Here is a 17,555-nt window from a genome sequence, read left to right on the forward strand (position 1 = left end):
GTTTTCACGCGCAAATTAGTCTCGCACTTGCAATCGGCTAGCACCCCTCTCTACCCTTTCCTTTTTTTTCAAGCCTAATTTTGCACACGCGGTGGTGTTCTGGCGCCGCGGTGAATTGGTGGAGTTGGGGTGCTTGCTGCGCCGCGTTTTATTTTGTGAAAAGGGACACACAGGCGTTTTTTTTTCTCTCCCACCCGCCCCCGAACAATCCGTGCTCTTCGAGGCTCCCCGACGACGGTAAAAAGAAGAAACCACACAAGGATTCACAATGGACACATCGTCTCCCGAAGCGCAAGTTGCGCCGGACAATTGGGAGGACCACAGCGTTGAGATCAACAACGCCGACGGAGACGACGAAATGGCAAAGTCGTTCTCCAAGTTGAACGTGGACGCGCCGCCGTTCGTGCCTTCCTTCGCCACGTTGCAGATGGCACAGTTGGACCCTCCAGAGAAAGGCAACGAGGATTCGCCTTCGGGTAAGAGCGGCGATCTGCTGGCCACACGGCAAGGGGGGGAGGGGGGTTCATTTGTCGGCTACCCATACTCGGGCCGCGGCTACCGGACGGCCCCGTCGGGAGCACCGATTATCGTGGCACGGCGAATTTCGTGATCTGGCATTGAATACAGAGCGATCGCTTCGCTGGTGACACCGTGAACGAGATCGTTGCTTTTCTTCTTTTCAGCGAGCCGCGCGGCGTGACGGTAGGCCTACGCTGCTCGGAGGCCGATTTCTCGCGAGTGTGCACCCTCGAAAAGCTGCTGCTGGTGTCAATAACCCCGCAAACGCGTCGCCCTCCGCAGCCCTACGAAGAAGACGAGGAGGATTAGCTCAGTGCCGTCGCGGTGGTCAGTGGGGTCGGAGCTCCGCGATACCGCAGCAGATTTCCGAGTTCTGAAAAGCGATCCGACAAGCCTCCTCCGCCCTCTCCTTTCGCCGTGCCTTGCCTTTGCAGTACACGTGGTTTCTGCCTGCGAGCGGAACATGGCTGCTGGCTGATGTGACGTTTCTCGTCACAGTGTGACGCGCTGGCATACCTGCGCTCCGTGGGATAGTTGGTGGGATAAACGGTACGTCGTAAGGCAAGCTCGATCGAGCGAACGTGGCTGTAACGCTCGTAGAATTAGCCTTTCCCCTCGCCAAAACGCAGCAGCCGTTACGTTCGCCGGGCGCACGTGCTGTGCCAGGCGATTGCGATGTTGGCTGCTTGACGGCGCAGTGAGTACTGGTTCTCGTGATTGTTTGCATTTACTAAGCTCGAGGTGCCTGCGGGTTTCGAAAACAATCGGCGTGTCTGCGTGTTTTGAAATCAAATTCCGACGATGTCTACCAGCCCATCCCCCCCCCCCCCCCCCCGCTCTCCTTCCACGATTTCCACGTAGTAGCTTCGTCACCGGCGATGTTGCGCAAGGAAAAAGAAAACCAGTGCCACTCGCGCCGCTGACGTAGTCGCTGCTACGACTTTGGCACGGCGCAGTTCATGCCGAAACACTGGCCAGTTTGTTTTTAGGTTCATTCTCGTTGGGTCTCGCCGCTAATCGCTTCCACCACTGCCCGCCTCCTCTAGCGTTTTCTTCCGTGGAGATAAACGAGATAAGGAAGGTTCGCTTGCGTCGTCTTTTTCCCATTTATGCCAGGCGCTGCTGTCGCTTCGGAGGGTGTTCTTGAGCTGGTTTTTCTCTTTCGGTGAGCCGGGGGGTGGCAGTCGGCGTGCGAAGTGGTCTTCGCTGGTCCCGTGCTGCGCTGCGTGAGTTGTTCAAAACTTGTCTTCGCTGCCTATACTCGTTAACGCAAAACCGTAAAAGTGCGAGCTTGGCGCGCGACCTTTAAGTACTGGTTTATCTGGTTACTCAGGCATGCGGTGTACTTCTGGGAAGAAGTTTTGATAACTTTGAAAAACGTGCGCTGTGGTGCGCTTCTCACTTGTTAAGAGTGGAAACTGCAAGCAAATGCCGGTCGGCCATCATCCGACGGTCCGGATGGAGTTTTTTTTTTGTGCTTTTCTTTTTCTTTATTATTTATTTTTGCTTGACCCAGACTGAGTTGTAGATAACATCTGTAGCAGGACGTGATTTGTGGCACGGCAACTCGCTGCCATATTGTTTTGCTTGACTTCGTTATAAGTCTAGTTGCCGACAGCTGTTCGTATTTCGACGTAACGAGGCCATCGACGCGCGGGCAAAAGGAATTCGTGGAATTTTTTATGTAATCTCGTAACCCGCTTGTTGCGCAGTGGCAAGGCCTTGAGTGTTGAAATTGTGGGTTTCTCTCTTTAGTGTGGACTTTCTTTTTCTTCGCTTTCCATGACCGAAGTCAGATATCGAATAATTCGGTAAATCGAAATTGTCATATAATCCTGAAACTGATCAGTTTGTTTAGAGCTGCTCTTGCCTTTGTGTGCACGTACTATAATGTTGCTATTGCTTGGGCATTTAGCCGCCGCTGCATGACGTTTCTTGCTGTAAAGCTTTTTGAATTAAGTAATTTGCTTAGCGACATTGTTATCTGTACACTTGTCACGCACAGGTGACGGTGAACATGCGCGGGCTGCCACGTGTTTGAGTTAACGTAGGCCATACGACGGTCAAAGCGTAATTGCCGAGCGCTATAATTGCCCAATTTCCAATTGGTCATATGCGTTTTCGCCAACGTTGCCACGGCCCTAGCTATATATCGCCTGGTAATGGTTGGACCTTTCGTCGGAGAACGGCTCGTACTGCTGCTTCGTGGACCAGGCACGTCTGCGTGATGACAGCGCGTTCAACCAGCGCTGCTTTCACCCGTACCACTTCGGTCAGTTTCTTGAATCGTGCTTGAATCATGGCAGCTTTAAAAATCTCTTCAAATCCGTGCGCCACGGGACCTGTTGACCAACATTGCAGGGTCCAGACGACGCATCTTACAAGCTGAAACGTGCGCTTTACAAGGAATTGGCAACGACAGGTTGTTGTTGTAATGATGTGGTAAACGTTACACATGTTCACACGTGACACGACGTAGCGCAAATGTTAACTTTTGTGCCATTCGGGCTGCCCTACGCTTTTGTAAGAGCGGGAGACAGGCGCATCCGGTGCGATTTTAGCAGAGGAGCTCGCCGGCCGCTAGGTCAAGAACGCGACGGCAAAGACCTCGCCCGAAGCAGCAGATGTCGAATGGCCTTGTTTCGCGGTATCGCCAGCGATAAGTGGCCGCGCGCTTGTGCGGCACGGCGGGCTCGGTTGTCGGCTCGGAGATCTCGGAGGCAGGCCTTGTGGAATGTTCGTATGCGTGCTTCGCTCGCGGTAAGCAGGTGTAATCATCGCCTTTCCCAGCCTGCCTTCTGCTCCCCGCCTTGGAGACAATAACCGAACAGCGACCGGTGGAAAATACGTCGGCGGCAACGATCGGTCGTTGGTTTCGGGTGTCCTGTTGCCGCATTGTCTGGCGTGGCGCACGGCGAAGCGGTTCGGTGTTGAGCGGCGACGCGAATGCGTAGTTCTTTTGCGGCATGTTTCAGCGAAGCAGCAGCGTTGTGCGAGTTTCACCGTATCCTTAGGACCAGGACCAGATGAAGCGTGCTATGCGACGTGAGTGCGTTGTCCTTGCCAGTGGCGCATTACGCCTTGTTCGCTTTGAGGTGCTAACAGTCAAAGGTCGTCGTGGTCAGGTTATATGTCGGCCGTGCGTCTTTTTGTGAGTTTCTGCTTTCGATGAGTTTCCTGTAGTTTACCCAATTAGTTGCCAACTTCCTTGGCTATTTGGTTTCCGTGTTGCTTGAGGCGCCCTGACCACCTTTGCATAGGCTGATCGCACGTCTGTCAAGGTTTCCTTCTCGTCAGTACTTATGTTCTCTTCACAAACTGACCCGCCGTGGTTGCTCAGTGGCTATGGTGTTGGGCTGCTGAGCACGAGGTCGCGGGATCGAATTCCGGCCACGGCGGCCGCATTTCGATGGGGGCGAAATGCGAAAACACCCGTGTGCTTAGATTTAGGTGCACGTTAAAGAACCCCAGGTGGTCAAAATTTCCGGAGTCCTCCACTACGGCGTGCCTCATAATCAGAAAGTGGTTTTGGCACGTAAAACCCCAAATATTATTATATTATTATCTTCACAAACTATTTTTGGAAGCGCAGTGCGGTACCAGAAGACTATTGCGTGCATCAGTGTGTCTGTGTACCAAATAGGGTTGTGAACATGTGCTTAGCTGGGGTCTCCTCGCACTTGGCAACTTTGTAGTGCAGGTGATGTGACACTTTTTTTTTTTCTGTTTTGCAGACAAGAAAGACAGTGACAAGGAGGATTCTGCAAGTATGGATGACTCTCCAGCAGGTAACATGGCAGCCTGGCTTTCTATCTTGTTCTGGCGTTATATTACCACATTTTCTATAACATGACATTGCTGGACTTTCTGTGCCATCCTGTACTTACCTGATTCTAGGCAGGCCCTCCTCAAGTGCTGGGAAGTTTTTACTTTAAATATAAGCTCTCGAAGCAGACAACCCCTGCTATCTCCCCAGTAGTTCCCTCTTGCAGAAAAGATACTTTCCTTATGGCCAGCAGTCTGAACTGTGCCTTGAACTCGTCAATTATTGGAAGTGCACTCAATTGTTGTAATTGCGAGTCGTTCGCGCTGTTGTGCACTGTGTGATCACTCCCATCAGTACTAATCTGCACCAATTGCATACTGTGTTGTGACTGGGACTGTTGCTTTCTTCTTAAACCTTTGTTTTCCTCTCATGTCACTTGTTTTTTGCTGCTCAAATGGGATAAAAAAGGCTGTTTTGTAAGCCAATGTATGGTTGTATGTATAAGTAAGGCCCAGCTGCAGTGTTCATCATAACCTGCCTTTCAAATATGGCATTGGAAACACAATCACTAATTGAATTTGGCTCTAATCTGCATGTTCTGCTGAGGAACCTGGCAGTGATAGAGTTGTCTGTCAAGTCATTGATCGTGTCGGTTCTCTTACAGCCTGCCTTGAAACATCCTTGCCACATTTTCTTGTTTTTCTGCTACAGTTACTATCGCTGAAATATTGCATAAATTGCTGCTTTTGTACGCATGTTATTGTGCCAAGCTTGTACCCAATCTATGGAGTCTAGCTACAGAATGCTTATTGTATAATTGGGAGCACTGTCCTTTCATGTTATCAGACTAGAGTACTGCTATGTCGTACCTTATGCAGACTGTCTGTTTTTGTTACCAGACATGACGGTGTAATGGTTATAGCATTGCACTGCTGGCCACGAGGTCATTGGTTCAATTCCCTGCCTCAGTGGCCACTTTCGCATGGGGTGGAATGTGAAAATGCTTTGCACGTTAAAGGTGCATGTTTTGAAGTTCATGTTTTGAAATTTGAAGTTCCTCACTACCTCATAACGATGATTCTGGCGCATAAAATCCCAGAGTTAAATTTTTTTTAATAGATTTGCTTTTCCTGATTGCTTTTGTCTATGCCCTTGCCTTACATGATACCCTTATGCTCTTCGAGCTAAAGAAAATGAAATAAAATGCAACTCATTTCTGTTAATGCCCCGAGTTTGACCCGGGTAATATTGAGCAGGCCTTGCCCATGTGTGCCTCCTTGCAGACTGGGAATGTGTGACGTTGGAGGACAGCCCACAGGATGCAGGTGGGGGTGATCAGACGCCCTCGACGGGGGATGAGGATGAACGCATGGACGTAACCTCCAAACCACGCAAGAAACCGCCCAAGGACGACGACCAGGGTCCTAAGAAAGAGCACATAAACGTCGTCTTCATTGGCCACGTTGGTACGTACACCAGCCTTTGCGTGTTGGCTCTGTCATGCTCTTGGAGTTGCGCGAGAGGCCGAACTGTGGTGCATAGGTTATTTTTATCAGCTCCTGGCTGTCCAAGTGCAAGGGTGTCTCTTCTTGCTCCGCGATGTTTAGTGTCCGTATCTACTCCCATTGTAGCTTACAGCACAGGTTGCCTAACTGTGAATATAGCAACTCAGATGCATGTGACAATAGGCTTTCTGCGGTGCGTTGGTGTGATTTATGCTGCAGAGAAATCGTGATGGATGATAACTCATGTGCATACAAGTTAAAAAGTGTGTGTGGTCTTTTTTGGTTGTTCGCAATTTATTCTCCGTTTCATACATAGCAGGCAGCGCTTCAAAGGCTAGATTGAATACTCTCACTGTATGCATCATGTAATTCAGTGCAAGAGTAACTCTTGTTTTAGAGCACAGCTCTTAAGTGCCTCTCCCTGTGTTGAGCATTGGCATGCCTTGGCGTTCCATTGAACCGAATGAGCCCGATGAAAGATTAAAGCGAACACGAAGCGCAGCGGCAGATGAAAGAAGAGAGTGCAAGGAGGAAGGTGAAGCAGGATACAGTGAAAGCATGAGGTGGAAAGTGGAGGACAAGGTGGGGGGAGACTGCCTGTGCGTGCGTCGAGTTGCCGGCAGCCAAGAATTCCACAGCCACATGGGCGATCTCGTCTGTGCTTCTGAGGGGGAGCCAGGGTGGCGTGAGGTAGGGGAGGCTACTCATCCGCAGCGTCAGCTGCTGAGGTCAGTGCGCGGTACCAGCGTGTGTGACGGGAATCGCTGCTCTGCAAGGGGCAACGGCGAGCGGCTATGAGTAAGGCTTGATGTGATGATCCCTTGGGTTCATCGTAAGGTTCGTAACAGCACAACACAAGACATGAACAAAGGGAAAGTAAAAGCAACATCGCGGCGCCGATGCTCTTGATGCTCCCTTGGGTGTTGCCACTGTAGACACTGGTGGCACGATTTCTCTGCAGCGAAGGGCCACCCTTGTCATTGGCAGACCAAAACCATGAAAAAAGCGTATTGCTGTGCAGGGCGGTAGTGCAGCGACAATAACACCATATCGTAGCCAGTGTAGTGCGCATCGTCTATATAGAAACAGTGCTGCATGAGTTGGTTTGTTTGCGGCAGCTGCTGTGAACCATGCCCACATGTCACCCACACGCTGCCTTTCGCAATCTCCTGATTAGCGAGGCAGTCACGTCTCGCTTCTCTCTGTTTGCGATGTGCCACACGAGACAGATTGTCCATGCCAGCTGTGCTACCTACTGTTATCTCTTCCTAATATTAATCGTGTACCTATATAATCATTCAACAAAATATTGACATGCCAAATGAAAACACGTATAGAGCTGCGCTTAAATTCCTCATTGGGGAGTATCGTAACTGTCGGTGAATTTTTTTGTGTTGCAGAATAAGACTTATTTATTAGGTGGAAGACATCACAGATCTGAACATATTGAACAGGCAGCATGACACACTTCCACAACCAGTGACCACGGTGTACCGCTAGCACTAGCAACAAAAAGTGTAGTTCGTCGCATAGAGGAAACACTAATGCGCGCAAACAATCCGTAATTTGATGTACTGCTGTGTCCACAAGTTGTCGTTGTAATATATGAAGTAGCTATTCCTCAAAGTGTTGCAGGTCAAAAATAGCTGCTCTGCAGAAGGCGTGGAGCGAGACTTGTACGGCTGCTCTGCCTGTGTAGCTGTCGCAATGTTGCTTGTTAAAAGGGAAACTGTGATAGTGTGACAGTGTCACACTGTCATGTCGTGTCACACTGAAAGTGACAGTGTCACTTAGCTGTCTGTGTTCGTTTTTCTTTTTCTTCCCTCTTTCGAGACAAGTGGGGTGGGTCTGGGTGCACCAGCGTTTTTACTGGTCATGCGAAAGCCTGTCTCCTCGTTTTGTACAAGTTGTTTGGAGACCAGGTTGCAGCAACTGCTGCTCTTGAATCGGCAATTTAGTAATGTTCAAGTCAGTAATTTAACTAAACACCAAATAAAAGAAACCAGGAAAATGTCTACAGATCTTCTGTGTGCTCTCATCATCTCTGTGGTGGGAAAGTAGCAACTTTATCTATGCTACGAGAGTACAGAACAGTATGCTTAACATGTGCATGGACAAATGCAGGACACTGAACAATTCCGAATGAAGCGGACAGTTTGGCTAGCTTGGAATAAATACAGGAACGAGCCATTACATGGCCCACCATGGAAGGAAGCTTGCCGTTAATGTGTTGTAGCTAAAAAGAAAGTGCATGTCTGCATTTTTAGCATCCAGCAGGAAATAGTTGCGTGAAGTGCACTGTATGTGCCTAATTTGTGAGCAGTCTCTTAACTTTTTCAGGGTCATTGATGTAAATATATGGCGCTGCAAACAAATCCAAAATGGTCGATGTCATATATTTACAGCGTCGTCTGTACATTTAGAAAGCTTGCCAATTTCCCAACTTTTTGCCTAGCATGTGCAGCTACATGCGTAAATACAGGGAATTTTTATCTTGCACCTCCCTCTCCCGTTTTCTTTTTTTTTCGTGGTTTGTTTGCTCCGGCGCGTCCATAGAGTAATATGAAACTCTGGGTGCGTCTACTACCTTCGCACAATGGCGTGTGGCAGTTAGTTTGGGTTTTGTTCCACAGGGGGTTTGGGCTTCTTGCATTCGCAAAACTTATGGCTATCTCGTTACTAATCATTCAAAGGGTCATTGCCTGTTACTCACTCGTTTATTGCTCACAGGGGTGCGCATACGAAGGATCCGCCGTGCATGCATTTCCTTTTTTGGAGACTTGCGAAAACTAATCGCCTATGGTTGATAAGATGAAGGATCGGCATAAGTTTGTCGCACGTTTTGCTTTTCTGATCGGCACACAACCACACAGTTTTCTTGAGGGTGCTCACCTATGCAGTTCGATTACACTGTGGACGTAAATATTAGTTTCAGAGGAGGAACATTCAACACCTGAGAAATATTCTCGTGTGTGCATTTTTCTAAGCCTTTGAACTATTTGTATAACAATAAATCAATTTTTTTTGTTTGTATAAGTTCATTTCCTGTTTATTTATTGTTATTATTCATGAATAGACAGTACATATATATCAATTCAAAATATTTTTTTCTCACTGTACGGTCACGCTAGAAAATTACCGCAATGTGTGTTCAAAATAGGTCCTTCTGAAGAATTTAAATCTGCAATAAGAAAAATTGGCCCTGGGCAGTCGCATAAGGCGAAAAATGACCCTGACGGGGTTAAAAGTTGAATATGTTGCAGGAATAATATAAGTAGACCAAACCAAGCCAGATGTATGGTCTGTTCAACTGAAAGTGCATTGTATGTGGATTCATTGTAACGGGCATGAACTGTATATCATTAATAGTTGCAGTTCAGCACTCGGGAGTTCTTGTTTTATGTGTGTCCATGTTTTTCAAATGCACTGCTTTCACCGAGAAGATTTAAAGGTCTTTTATGTGCGATTGTAGTGTTGGGTCTGTTAAATGTCCAAATAATTTTCACATTCTAAGGACTCCTTGACCCTTACCTCAATTGATCATTCTTTACAAGTGCCTGCCTAGTGCTTTTCTATCAGTAAATGCTTTTATATGCATTGTGTAGAAATGTACTGTGTGTTCTGCATTCAGTTGTCTTTTTTTTTTTGAAACATAAATCAGTGTCATTGTTCTAACTGGGAAGTGCAAAGGCAGCGTCTGAAATTTTTTCTAATACTAAGCCTCTTTTTTTTCTTCTTGGCAGACGCCGGCAAGTCTACCATAGGAGGCCAGCTTCTGTAAGTCGAGCTCTTTGCTGCACATCTTGCTTTATTATTTGCCCGAGTACCTTTTCATTTATATTCTTCCGTAATGATGACCTGTTGGTTGAATGATATGCTGAATCCTTTTGCATGGTTTTATTTGTGTGGACTGTAAGGTCCAAACTGAGCCATGTTTATTGAGCATGTGTTGAGCTCGATGCTCTTCTATGCATAAGCCATAAATATGTTTCTGTAACTGCTGGCATGGTTGGTGCTGGGTGTTTCAGTATCTTCTTATTATTTACAGAGCGTTTATTCATGTTCCTGGCACTTTTTTGTTTGTGTGTGCAGATATTTAACAGGGATGGTAGACAAGCGGACATTGGAAAAGTACGAGCGGGAAGCGAAAGAAAAGAACAGAGAATCTTGGTACCTCTCCTGGGCGCTAGACACAAATCAGGTGAGAGCGTCTGGCTGTCTGATCTATTGAGCTGTGATCAACCAGAGAGCCTGTGAACTGGTGGTTTTTAGCTCCTCAGGGTGAGCAACATCACATTTGCACAAGTGATAAATCTAGAACCATTATCACGCGATGAAGCTGTGCTTGCGAGCATGGACAATCCCTGCGACTGCTGTTTTGGCCAAGGACTCATGTGATGATTTGCACGTTGCAAAGAAACCGCAGTGTTCAGGGCTTTCATAAGCATGCAGCAGAACTGCCGAGTTGGAACTCTTCTGCATACCACTGTACGGAGGCATGTGCAGGGCTGTATCTGTTAGGAATAGGCCAGTTTATTTTGCGGTTTTGGCTTTGATGGGCTATAGTGTCATTGCCAAGTTTATCAAATCATCATGTGCTGTATTTTCTTGCTCGTGGTTATCAGTATAAAAAAATCCGACGTTGTCAAGGACGATCCAGGTTTTGCAGTTACACTGTCATTTCCCTGCTGTTGCTTTGGAACTCCAAACCATGTGTATCCACCAATATTTGCAGTATGTCAAGAGTTGTGCGTAGGCCGTGGCCTCTTTATGCCAATGTTCACAAATTTTTGCACAAACTAGCCCAGGCTGACTCAACAGCACAGCTCTTTTGGGAAGGGATTGCCTCGTTGAATGTAAATGCTTAACGATGCAGGCAGTGACGCGAGATAGAGACGGTACATGTGCGTTGAAGTGTTTAGGATAGCATTGTCTTAACTGCTTGTGCATCTGTTGTTAACAGGAAGAGCGTGACAAGGGCAAGACTGTGGAGGTGGGCCGAGCCTACTTTGAGACGGAGAACAAGCACTTCACACTCCTGGACGCGCCGGGTCACAGATCTTTTGTGCCCAACATGATTGGAGGTGCCTGCCAGGCTGACCTGGCCGTGCTCGTGATCTCGGCGCGCAAGGGGGAGTTTGAGACGGGATTTGAGCGAGGGGGCCAGACGCGAGAGCATGCCATGCTGGCCAAGACGGCTGGGGTTCGACACCTGGTCGTCCTGGTCAACAAGATGGACGACCCCACAGTGGAATGGTCCGAAGAGAGGTCAGCTGCCTTTCCAACTTCCTGTCTATGCTTTCATACATGCTAACCATCACTTTTAACAAACAGAGAGGTTGTTGGCAATTACTTGTACTTACTCAATTGTAAGGTTTGCCTGACTTGCACGTCCAGAAATTGATTGCAGCAGACTTGATTGTCCACTTCCCTCCTTCACGGTAGGAAAAAGAGTAATGCCGATGTGCTCACCATTTGAATGCAGCAGCATACACACGCGGCGGCTAGGCTAGTGTGACGTCAACGACGCATTGCTTTTGCCGCACTGACTTCTCTTCGATGCCACGCCTCGCGGTTTGCTGCCACAAAGATGCGCAACAGTGTGTGTTCACTGATCTCGCTCATCGACGCCATGACGTCTGTCATGGCGTCTATTGTGTTGACAGCATTTCAAAATGCTTCAATTCATGGACGTAGAGATCACTGTGGAAGCAGCAGCAAAACGAAGATGCTGCCGTGGTTGATCCTGCAAGCGCTGATGTTGCCCCGCTCCCAACTTAAACTGACGCTGTAGCTGCTTTGGCCCTTCTACGCCGCTACTGTGGCGCAATAGAAGGCACCGGCCTGTCGCTTGTGGCTTATTAGGCTGTTGAGGATGCCATGGTCAAGACTGTGGCTGCCAGTAAGAAGCTGGCGACACTGTTGCAGTACTTTCAAAGAAATGGATACATTGTGTGAAGCTTCAAGTGAGTGTTTACTGCGCCATGATTGGTTCATTGATTGATTTTTACAATTTTACGTGTTTTTGTATATAAAATTCTGGCTATATTGAACTATTTTGCAATCACTGTACTGTTTGATATATCAAAGTTTGACTGTATTAGCACATGGTCATGCAATCAGTGTGTATTATCGCACGACATGCTGCAAGGTGTCTGTAATTTTGGTCATCTTTATACATTTAGTCTACCATGGAATTGTCTAAATAATCGGTCATTGACTATATAATGATGTTCGATTACTAGTGCCCACCCCAGGGCTTCGTTGGAGGCTTGTACCCCGCGGTCGCGTCCTCTTCCATGGCCCTGGGACATTGTACTCTCCTGAGCCTTGCAAAAGCAGCACTGAACATCTGCAGTGTTTGTGTAGGTTCTTGCGGGACATGCGACACTTGCTTCAGCCATATCTAGGTGTGGCTTTTCAATGTCAGTAAAGACCTGAGCTTCTAGGCCGAATATTAGGTACATGCTGACATGTGCTGAAAGCAAAGCATACAGTGGAAAATGAGCTGATCAAGTGTGATCCTGTGACTTCGCATTCAATTTTCATTTCATTCTTTTTTGAGCGGAAGAAAGCATTTTTACTGCATTTTGAGAGGCTGCAAGAAAAGGCAGTGTCATGAAATTCTTTGGAAGTTCAGTGAGAATCCAGTGAAAGTTAGTGTGAATCGAAGTCGTCATCAACAGACTCGGTCACTGCAATCCCGTGAAGCTCAGGTATCTGCCAACTGCAACAAAATTTTAGCGTGAAATAGTGGGAAATATAGCATGGGAATAGTGGGCAGTGCATGGATTTGTCTGCAGCTTGATTGCTTTGGCTTCAAAGAACTTTCCAGTTTTCATTTTGACCTGACTCGTCATTACACATTTGTTGAGTGGCAATGATGCATGTCATCGTACTATTTTCAGAACATAATGAACATCACTGTTTTAAATATCGATCACTCGTGGCAAGCGTTGCTGCCCAGGTATTTCTTGCATATGGCGGCGTACACACTCAAACTTGTACTGTAGAACCTTGTTCATTAGTTCGACCCACGTTTGGTTCCAGGTACAACGAGTGCAAGGAAAAGCTGGTGCCATACCTTCGCAAGTGTGGCTTCAACCCCAAGACTGAGCTGACGTTCATGCCCTGCTCGGGACTGACGGGGGCCTACCTGAAGGAGGTGGCGCCCCCTGAGGTGTGTCCCTGGTATCGGGGGCCCCCGTTCCTCGAGTACATCGACAGCCTGGCCCCGCTTAGCCGGTCTGCCGATGGCCCTTTCCGAATGCCTGCTGTTGACAAGTACAAGGTGCGCGCCTGCACGGAGGCTGTGTAGTGGTGGAAGGAGTGGGAAATATTTGCTTACCGTATTTACAATAGTAAGTCAACTCAAATGTAGATCAACCTCCCCACTATTCTCCGATGTTAGAAAACCACTAAATTTCGTTGATGGGGATATGAAACGTTTTATTATTCTAAACTTATCAAGCCGATAAAAATTCTGCTCAAATTCATAATACATTCGCCGACCGATTTTCCGGACTCCAAAAATTCGGACATGCCTGATTATTCGGTCAGCTTTGCGGCACCGCCATTCTCCCCCTAGACCATAACGTATAACAACTGCCGAAAGTTCAGACACCTTGCAACCTCTCGTCTGATTTTTCGGACACTCCTTGAGCCAACTCGTTCGAGAGTACCATGCACCGACTCTGACCGGTGCATGGTTCGACTTGCTGAACGCCATTTTTGAACAGCGTGCAACGGCACATTCATGATTTCTTCAAGCCTACTGCCGAGCCCTGATAAGTGCGTGGAGATAAAGGATTTCTTTTTTTTTGTTTGATTTTTTTTTTCTTAATCTGCTTTTTCGGACACCTGTTTATTCGGACATTTCCGCAGTCCCCGTGAGGTCCGAATAAACGGTCGGCGACTGTAGTTGCAAATCATTGTTTTTATAACACAATATTTTGCTGAAAGTGATTGTCAGTTTCAAATACATTTGAAGCCAGAAGGACGCAACTACCCATCATTCCCATGCTCGCTGAACCACCATGCTTGCAGTGCCCATTGAAACTAGTGCTAAAATTCTCTCTAGTGGTGTTCGTAGGAAACTCGATGGCTTACAAGAGCCAGCATAACACTTCTGGGTGCAATCTTCATGACAGGACATGGGCACAGTGGTGCTGGGCAAAGTGGAGTCCGGGTCGGCAAGGCGAGGCCAGCAGCTGTTGCTGATGCCCAACCGGCGGACTGTTGAGGTGCTCCAGCTCTGGTCCGACGAGGACGAGACGAATGTGATTACGTCGGGGGAGAACGTCAAAGTCAAGCTCAAGGGAGTAGAGGAAGAGGTTAGTGCTGTCGTGCCTGCTGAAGGGCGTTGTATGCACATTCCTGTCTCATTTTCTAGCAGTGAAACCTTTTGTACCTTTGGTTACAAATCTTAGCTTTTCATTCCTTTTGCAGTGCTTTACAAGTTACTTGTTGATTGCTTTATAACGATTCATCTAAATTTAAAATTAATTGGTGGAAGCGCCATTTATGTCCTTGGTATCATTAGGGCAGTTGCACAGGAGCAGAAGTAGGAAATGTGCTTTTAGAATAAAGCATGTGTTTTCATTTTTTAGTCGGTCACTAAATGCTGGTCAGTCTGCAATGATATTTATTGTAATAATTTCATCTCTATCTTTCCTAAACTTTTGTTCAAGCTCTAGTTTTCGGCTTTGCTGGCCAGCAAGCTATTGCATTTTTTTCCCTCAAAGTTTCTCTCATCGACCAGTGTGTTGGTGGGCATCACCGTTGCCTCTTCCATTGTGGACCAAAAACCTAGCTTTGCTGACGCGCGACGTCCTGTGTTGGGGAAAATGCAGGAAGTGTCTCCAGGGTTTGTGCTGTGCGACGTGGTGAACCAGTGCAAGGTGGCCAAGGTGTTTGACGCGCAAGTGGTCATCTTGGAACACAAGTCCATCATCTGCCCTGGCTACAGCGCCGTGCTGCACATTCACGCTGCCATCGAGGAGTGCTCGGTCAAGGTGCGAATTTTTACTTTACTGGCCGCGAACTTGCGATTTTGCTGTGGCCGTGCTCCGAAGAGGCACATGACGTCACACCGCGTTCCTCGTCGTTGCGCTTGCCTCTGCTCGCTTCGCCAGCTGCATCGCATGCCTGATAACCTGTCAGAGGATTGAAAAGTAGAGCTCGCGTGCTCCACAACCACAGTTGAGGTGGCAGTATGGACGGCAACAAACCGCCGTGGTTGCTCAGTGGCTATGGTGTTGGGCTGCTGAGCACGAGGTGGCGGGATCGAATCCCGGCCACGGCGGCCGCATTTCGATGGGGGCGAAATGCGAAAACACCCGTGTGCTTAGATTTAGGTGCACGTTAAAGAACCCCAGGTGGTCAAAATTTCCGGAGTCCTCCACTACGGCGTGCCTCATAATCAGAAAGTGGTTTTGGCACGTAAAACCCCAAATATTATTATTATTATGGACGGCAACAATTTGAATAAGCAGGAGGAGGCCTGGAATCGACATCGGAACGAGATGAAGAGGAAACAAATCGCCCAGGAAACAGACGAACGGCACGCCGAATGACTGGCCAAATGCCGTAACATAGGTAGACAACCAGACTAACGTGGACTTGCAATCAAGATTAACCAATGCTACCATGATATGTCTTAGCTTTCGCTACATATATCCTGGTGTAGCCGAGCTAAGCCACTGCCAGTTTTTCACCTTGTTTTCCAGTTGAGGCTTTTTCAGAGGGTGTAATTTGCTGTGCATGAACCTGTTTGAAACAAAAGAGGATATGACAATACAAACTTGGCATGGGGTGCATTTATCGTTGGTGTGTATTTGCCAAGCATGGTGCTAGGTGTGATTGATCCTGCTCAAGGTTTCATTTAGGATTGACCACTGCCCTCTCTGATGTAAAGCATTGCCAGTGCTTGCGCATCGGCTTCCATATTGGCACGTGCTCACCACTGCATTTGGTAATCTGCAAGTTTAACAACTAACGTTGCTGTACAGTGAAGTCCTGCTGCAATGAAATAGATAGGATAACTGAGAAATTTGACTGATGTGTAAATTTTATTGTTATAAAATTAGTACGGGACAGCAATGACAGAATGGGCCAGGCCTTACAGTGTGAGCAGCTGCAAACCGTGCCAAAACAGCCTAGTCAAGGTACTTGTGTGCCATTGTGGGTCATCTTGTGTTTCGTGGAGGTTCCAGTGCATGCACTGGCCGCTGGCCGAAGATACGATGTGAATGTGTTGCGCATTCGTGAACTGAGGCTTTCTGCAAGGATTTTATTGTTGTATGCAGTTATTTCTCCCAGGCCGTTGAAATTGGGGGTGTAGGTTATATGCGGAAAAATACGGTGCAGCCAACTTGTTATTTCGGCCCTAAGGGACTGATGAAATTGGTCTAATTATCTGCTCGGTCAAATTGACAAGAAGCAGAAGAAAGCCACAGCGCTCCGCTGATTCGTTTGGCACTATTTGCCCGATTCTAGCATGCCCCGCAACCGAACACACACCCGCGTTTAATGTTCCCAAACTAGAACGCTAGCATAGAGATAACGTTAACACTTGTAAACAAAGCAAAAATCTAAAGCACGCCCAACTTTTTAGCAAGAAAAATGGGCAAGGGTCTAATATGTGTTGCACCTTGGCGACCATTCCTAAAGTCAGCTTTGCTGCAATACATTGATTTTATGCACTAAAGCGTACTAACGCCATGAAGGTGGTTTTTGTTTTGTAGCAGGCAATTTTTGGACGAACTTTTTTTTAAAAAGAAGGTTCGCATTACAGTCTGGTAAATACGTGATCAGACATAGTGAGCTACGGTTTTTGCTTGAAAATCTTCCTAGGGAAGGCTGGAAATTGGTGTTTTCGATGCGAGATGACGTGTGCAACACATTTACTGTCCCCTAAGCTTCGCTGAGACAGAGGCTACCACTAAGTGGGCCACTACTGGGATCTCGCCATACGGGCAGGGCGTGTACGTGACGACTCATCAAGTTCGAACTACAGCGAAGGTCAGTTTTAGGATCAAAATAACACAAGGTTGTGCCCATAAAAATGCCTGGGCATTGGCTGGAATCTTCGTTCAGGTCCAACGTAACCGAACATTTGAATTAAGAGAAGTCTACTGTACATAAGTTTGCCTAAACTTCATCCTTCTTGCTTCAAATGAGTTTGTGACATTGCAAATTGATCAAGTAGACCTTTTCATCTTGAATGCCCTTGGCATCGCCATAGTGCCCTCTGGGGTGTGGTAATTGCATGTGTACACCCATGCAAGAGCATTGCAGAAGCTGCCACACATGCCTTTATGCTCCCTCGCTACAGTCCAGAAAGGATATTCTTGCTTTTCCCATGAAAATGTCTATAGGTGATGTTCAAAACAAGGGGCCTTTGACATGTTTCTCGCTCCACTAACTGCTTCCGGTGCTTAAAGTACACAAAAGCATGGACTTTGAGATCTCTTTTTTTCTTCTTCTTCTTTCTTGCTGTAATTACTTGCATAAAGCTCGCATTTTTCCTCCGTAGAAAACTTAGTAAAGTTGGGGTGCAATAATAACAAGGGGAAATAATAAAACGAATTCTAATTTTAATGGCCAGTGTGGAGGGTGCAAGCTTCCTGCGAGTAAATAAGCCACTTCGATGAAGCAGCTGGTGCGGTTTTGGCACCACCTATTTAACAAAAGGTGCTTTGAGCTAAAAAAAAAGTGTTTGCTGGCGCCGAGATGCGGGTGTCCCTCATCCTAAACTCTTTAAA

At 47.3% G+C, this 17,555-nt stretch overlaps 1 protein-coding gene across 5 annotated transcripts in view; it reads left to right on the plus strand.

Annotated features, from left to right (window-relative positions):
- Positions 1 to 67: 67 nt before the first annotated feature.
- The window catches only part of eRF3 (eukaryotic translation release factor 3), a 31,233-nt gene continuing 13,745 nt past the window's right edge, over positions 68 to 17,555 (plus strand). The window contains exons 1-9 of one of the 5 annotated variants that reach the window (XM_065430314.2): positions 68 to 476; positions 4,254 to 4,307; positions 5,569 to 5,751; positions 9,534 to 9,567; positions 9,883 to 9,991; positions 10,754 to 11,058; positions 12,841 to 13,081; positions 13,941 to 14,123; positions 14,643 to 14,804. In XM_065430314.2, the coding sequence (XP_065286386.1) occupies positions 269 to 476; positions 4,254 to 4,307; positions 5,569 to 5,751; positions 9,534 to 9,567; positions 9,883 to 9,991; positions 10,754 to 11,058; positions 12,841 to 13,081; positions 13,941 to 14,123; positions 14,643 to 14,804 (1,479 nt within the window). In that variant the 5' untranslated portion in view covers positions 68 to 268. The other 4 variants (XM_065430318.2, XM_065430317.2, XM_065430316.1 and 1 more) reach the window with 4 other exon arrangements.

Source organism: Dermacentor albipictus, chromosome 8, assembly GCF_038994185.2.
Source record: "Dermacentor albipictus isolate Rhodes 1998 colony chromosome 8, USDA_Dalb.pri_finalv2, whole genome shotgun sequence".
Lineage (NCBI taxonomy): Eukaryota > Metazoa > Arthropoda > Arachnida > Ixodida > Ixodidae > Dermacentor > Dermacentor albipictus.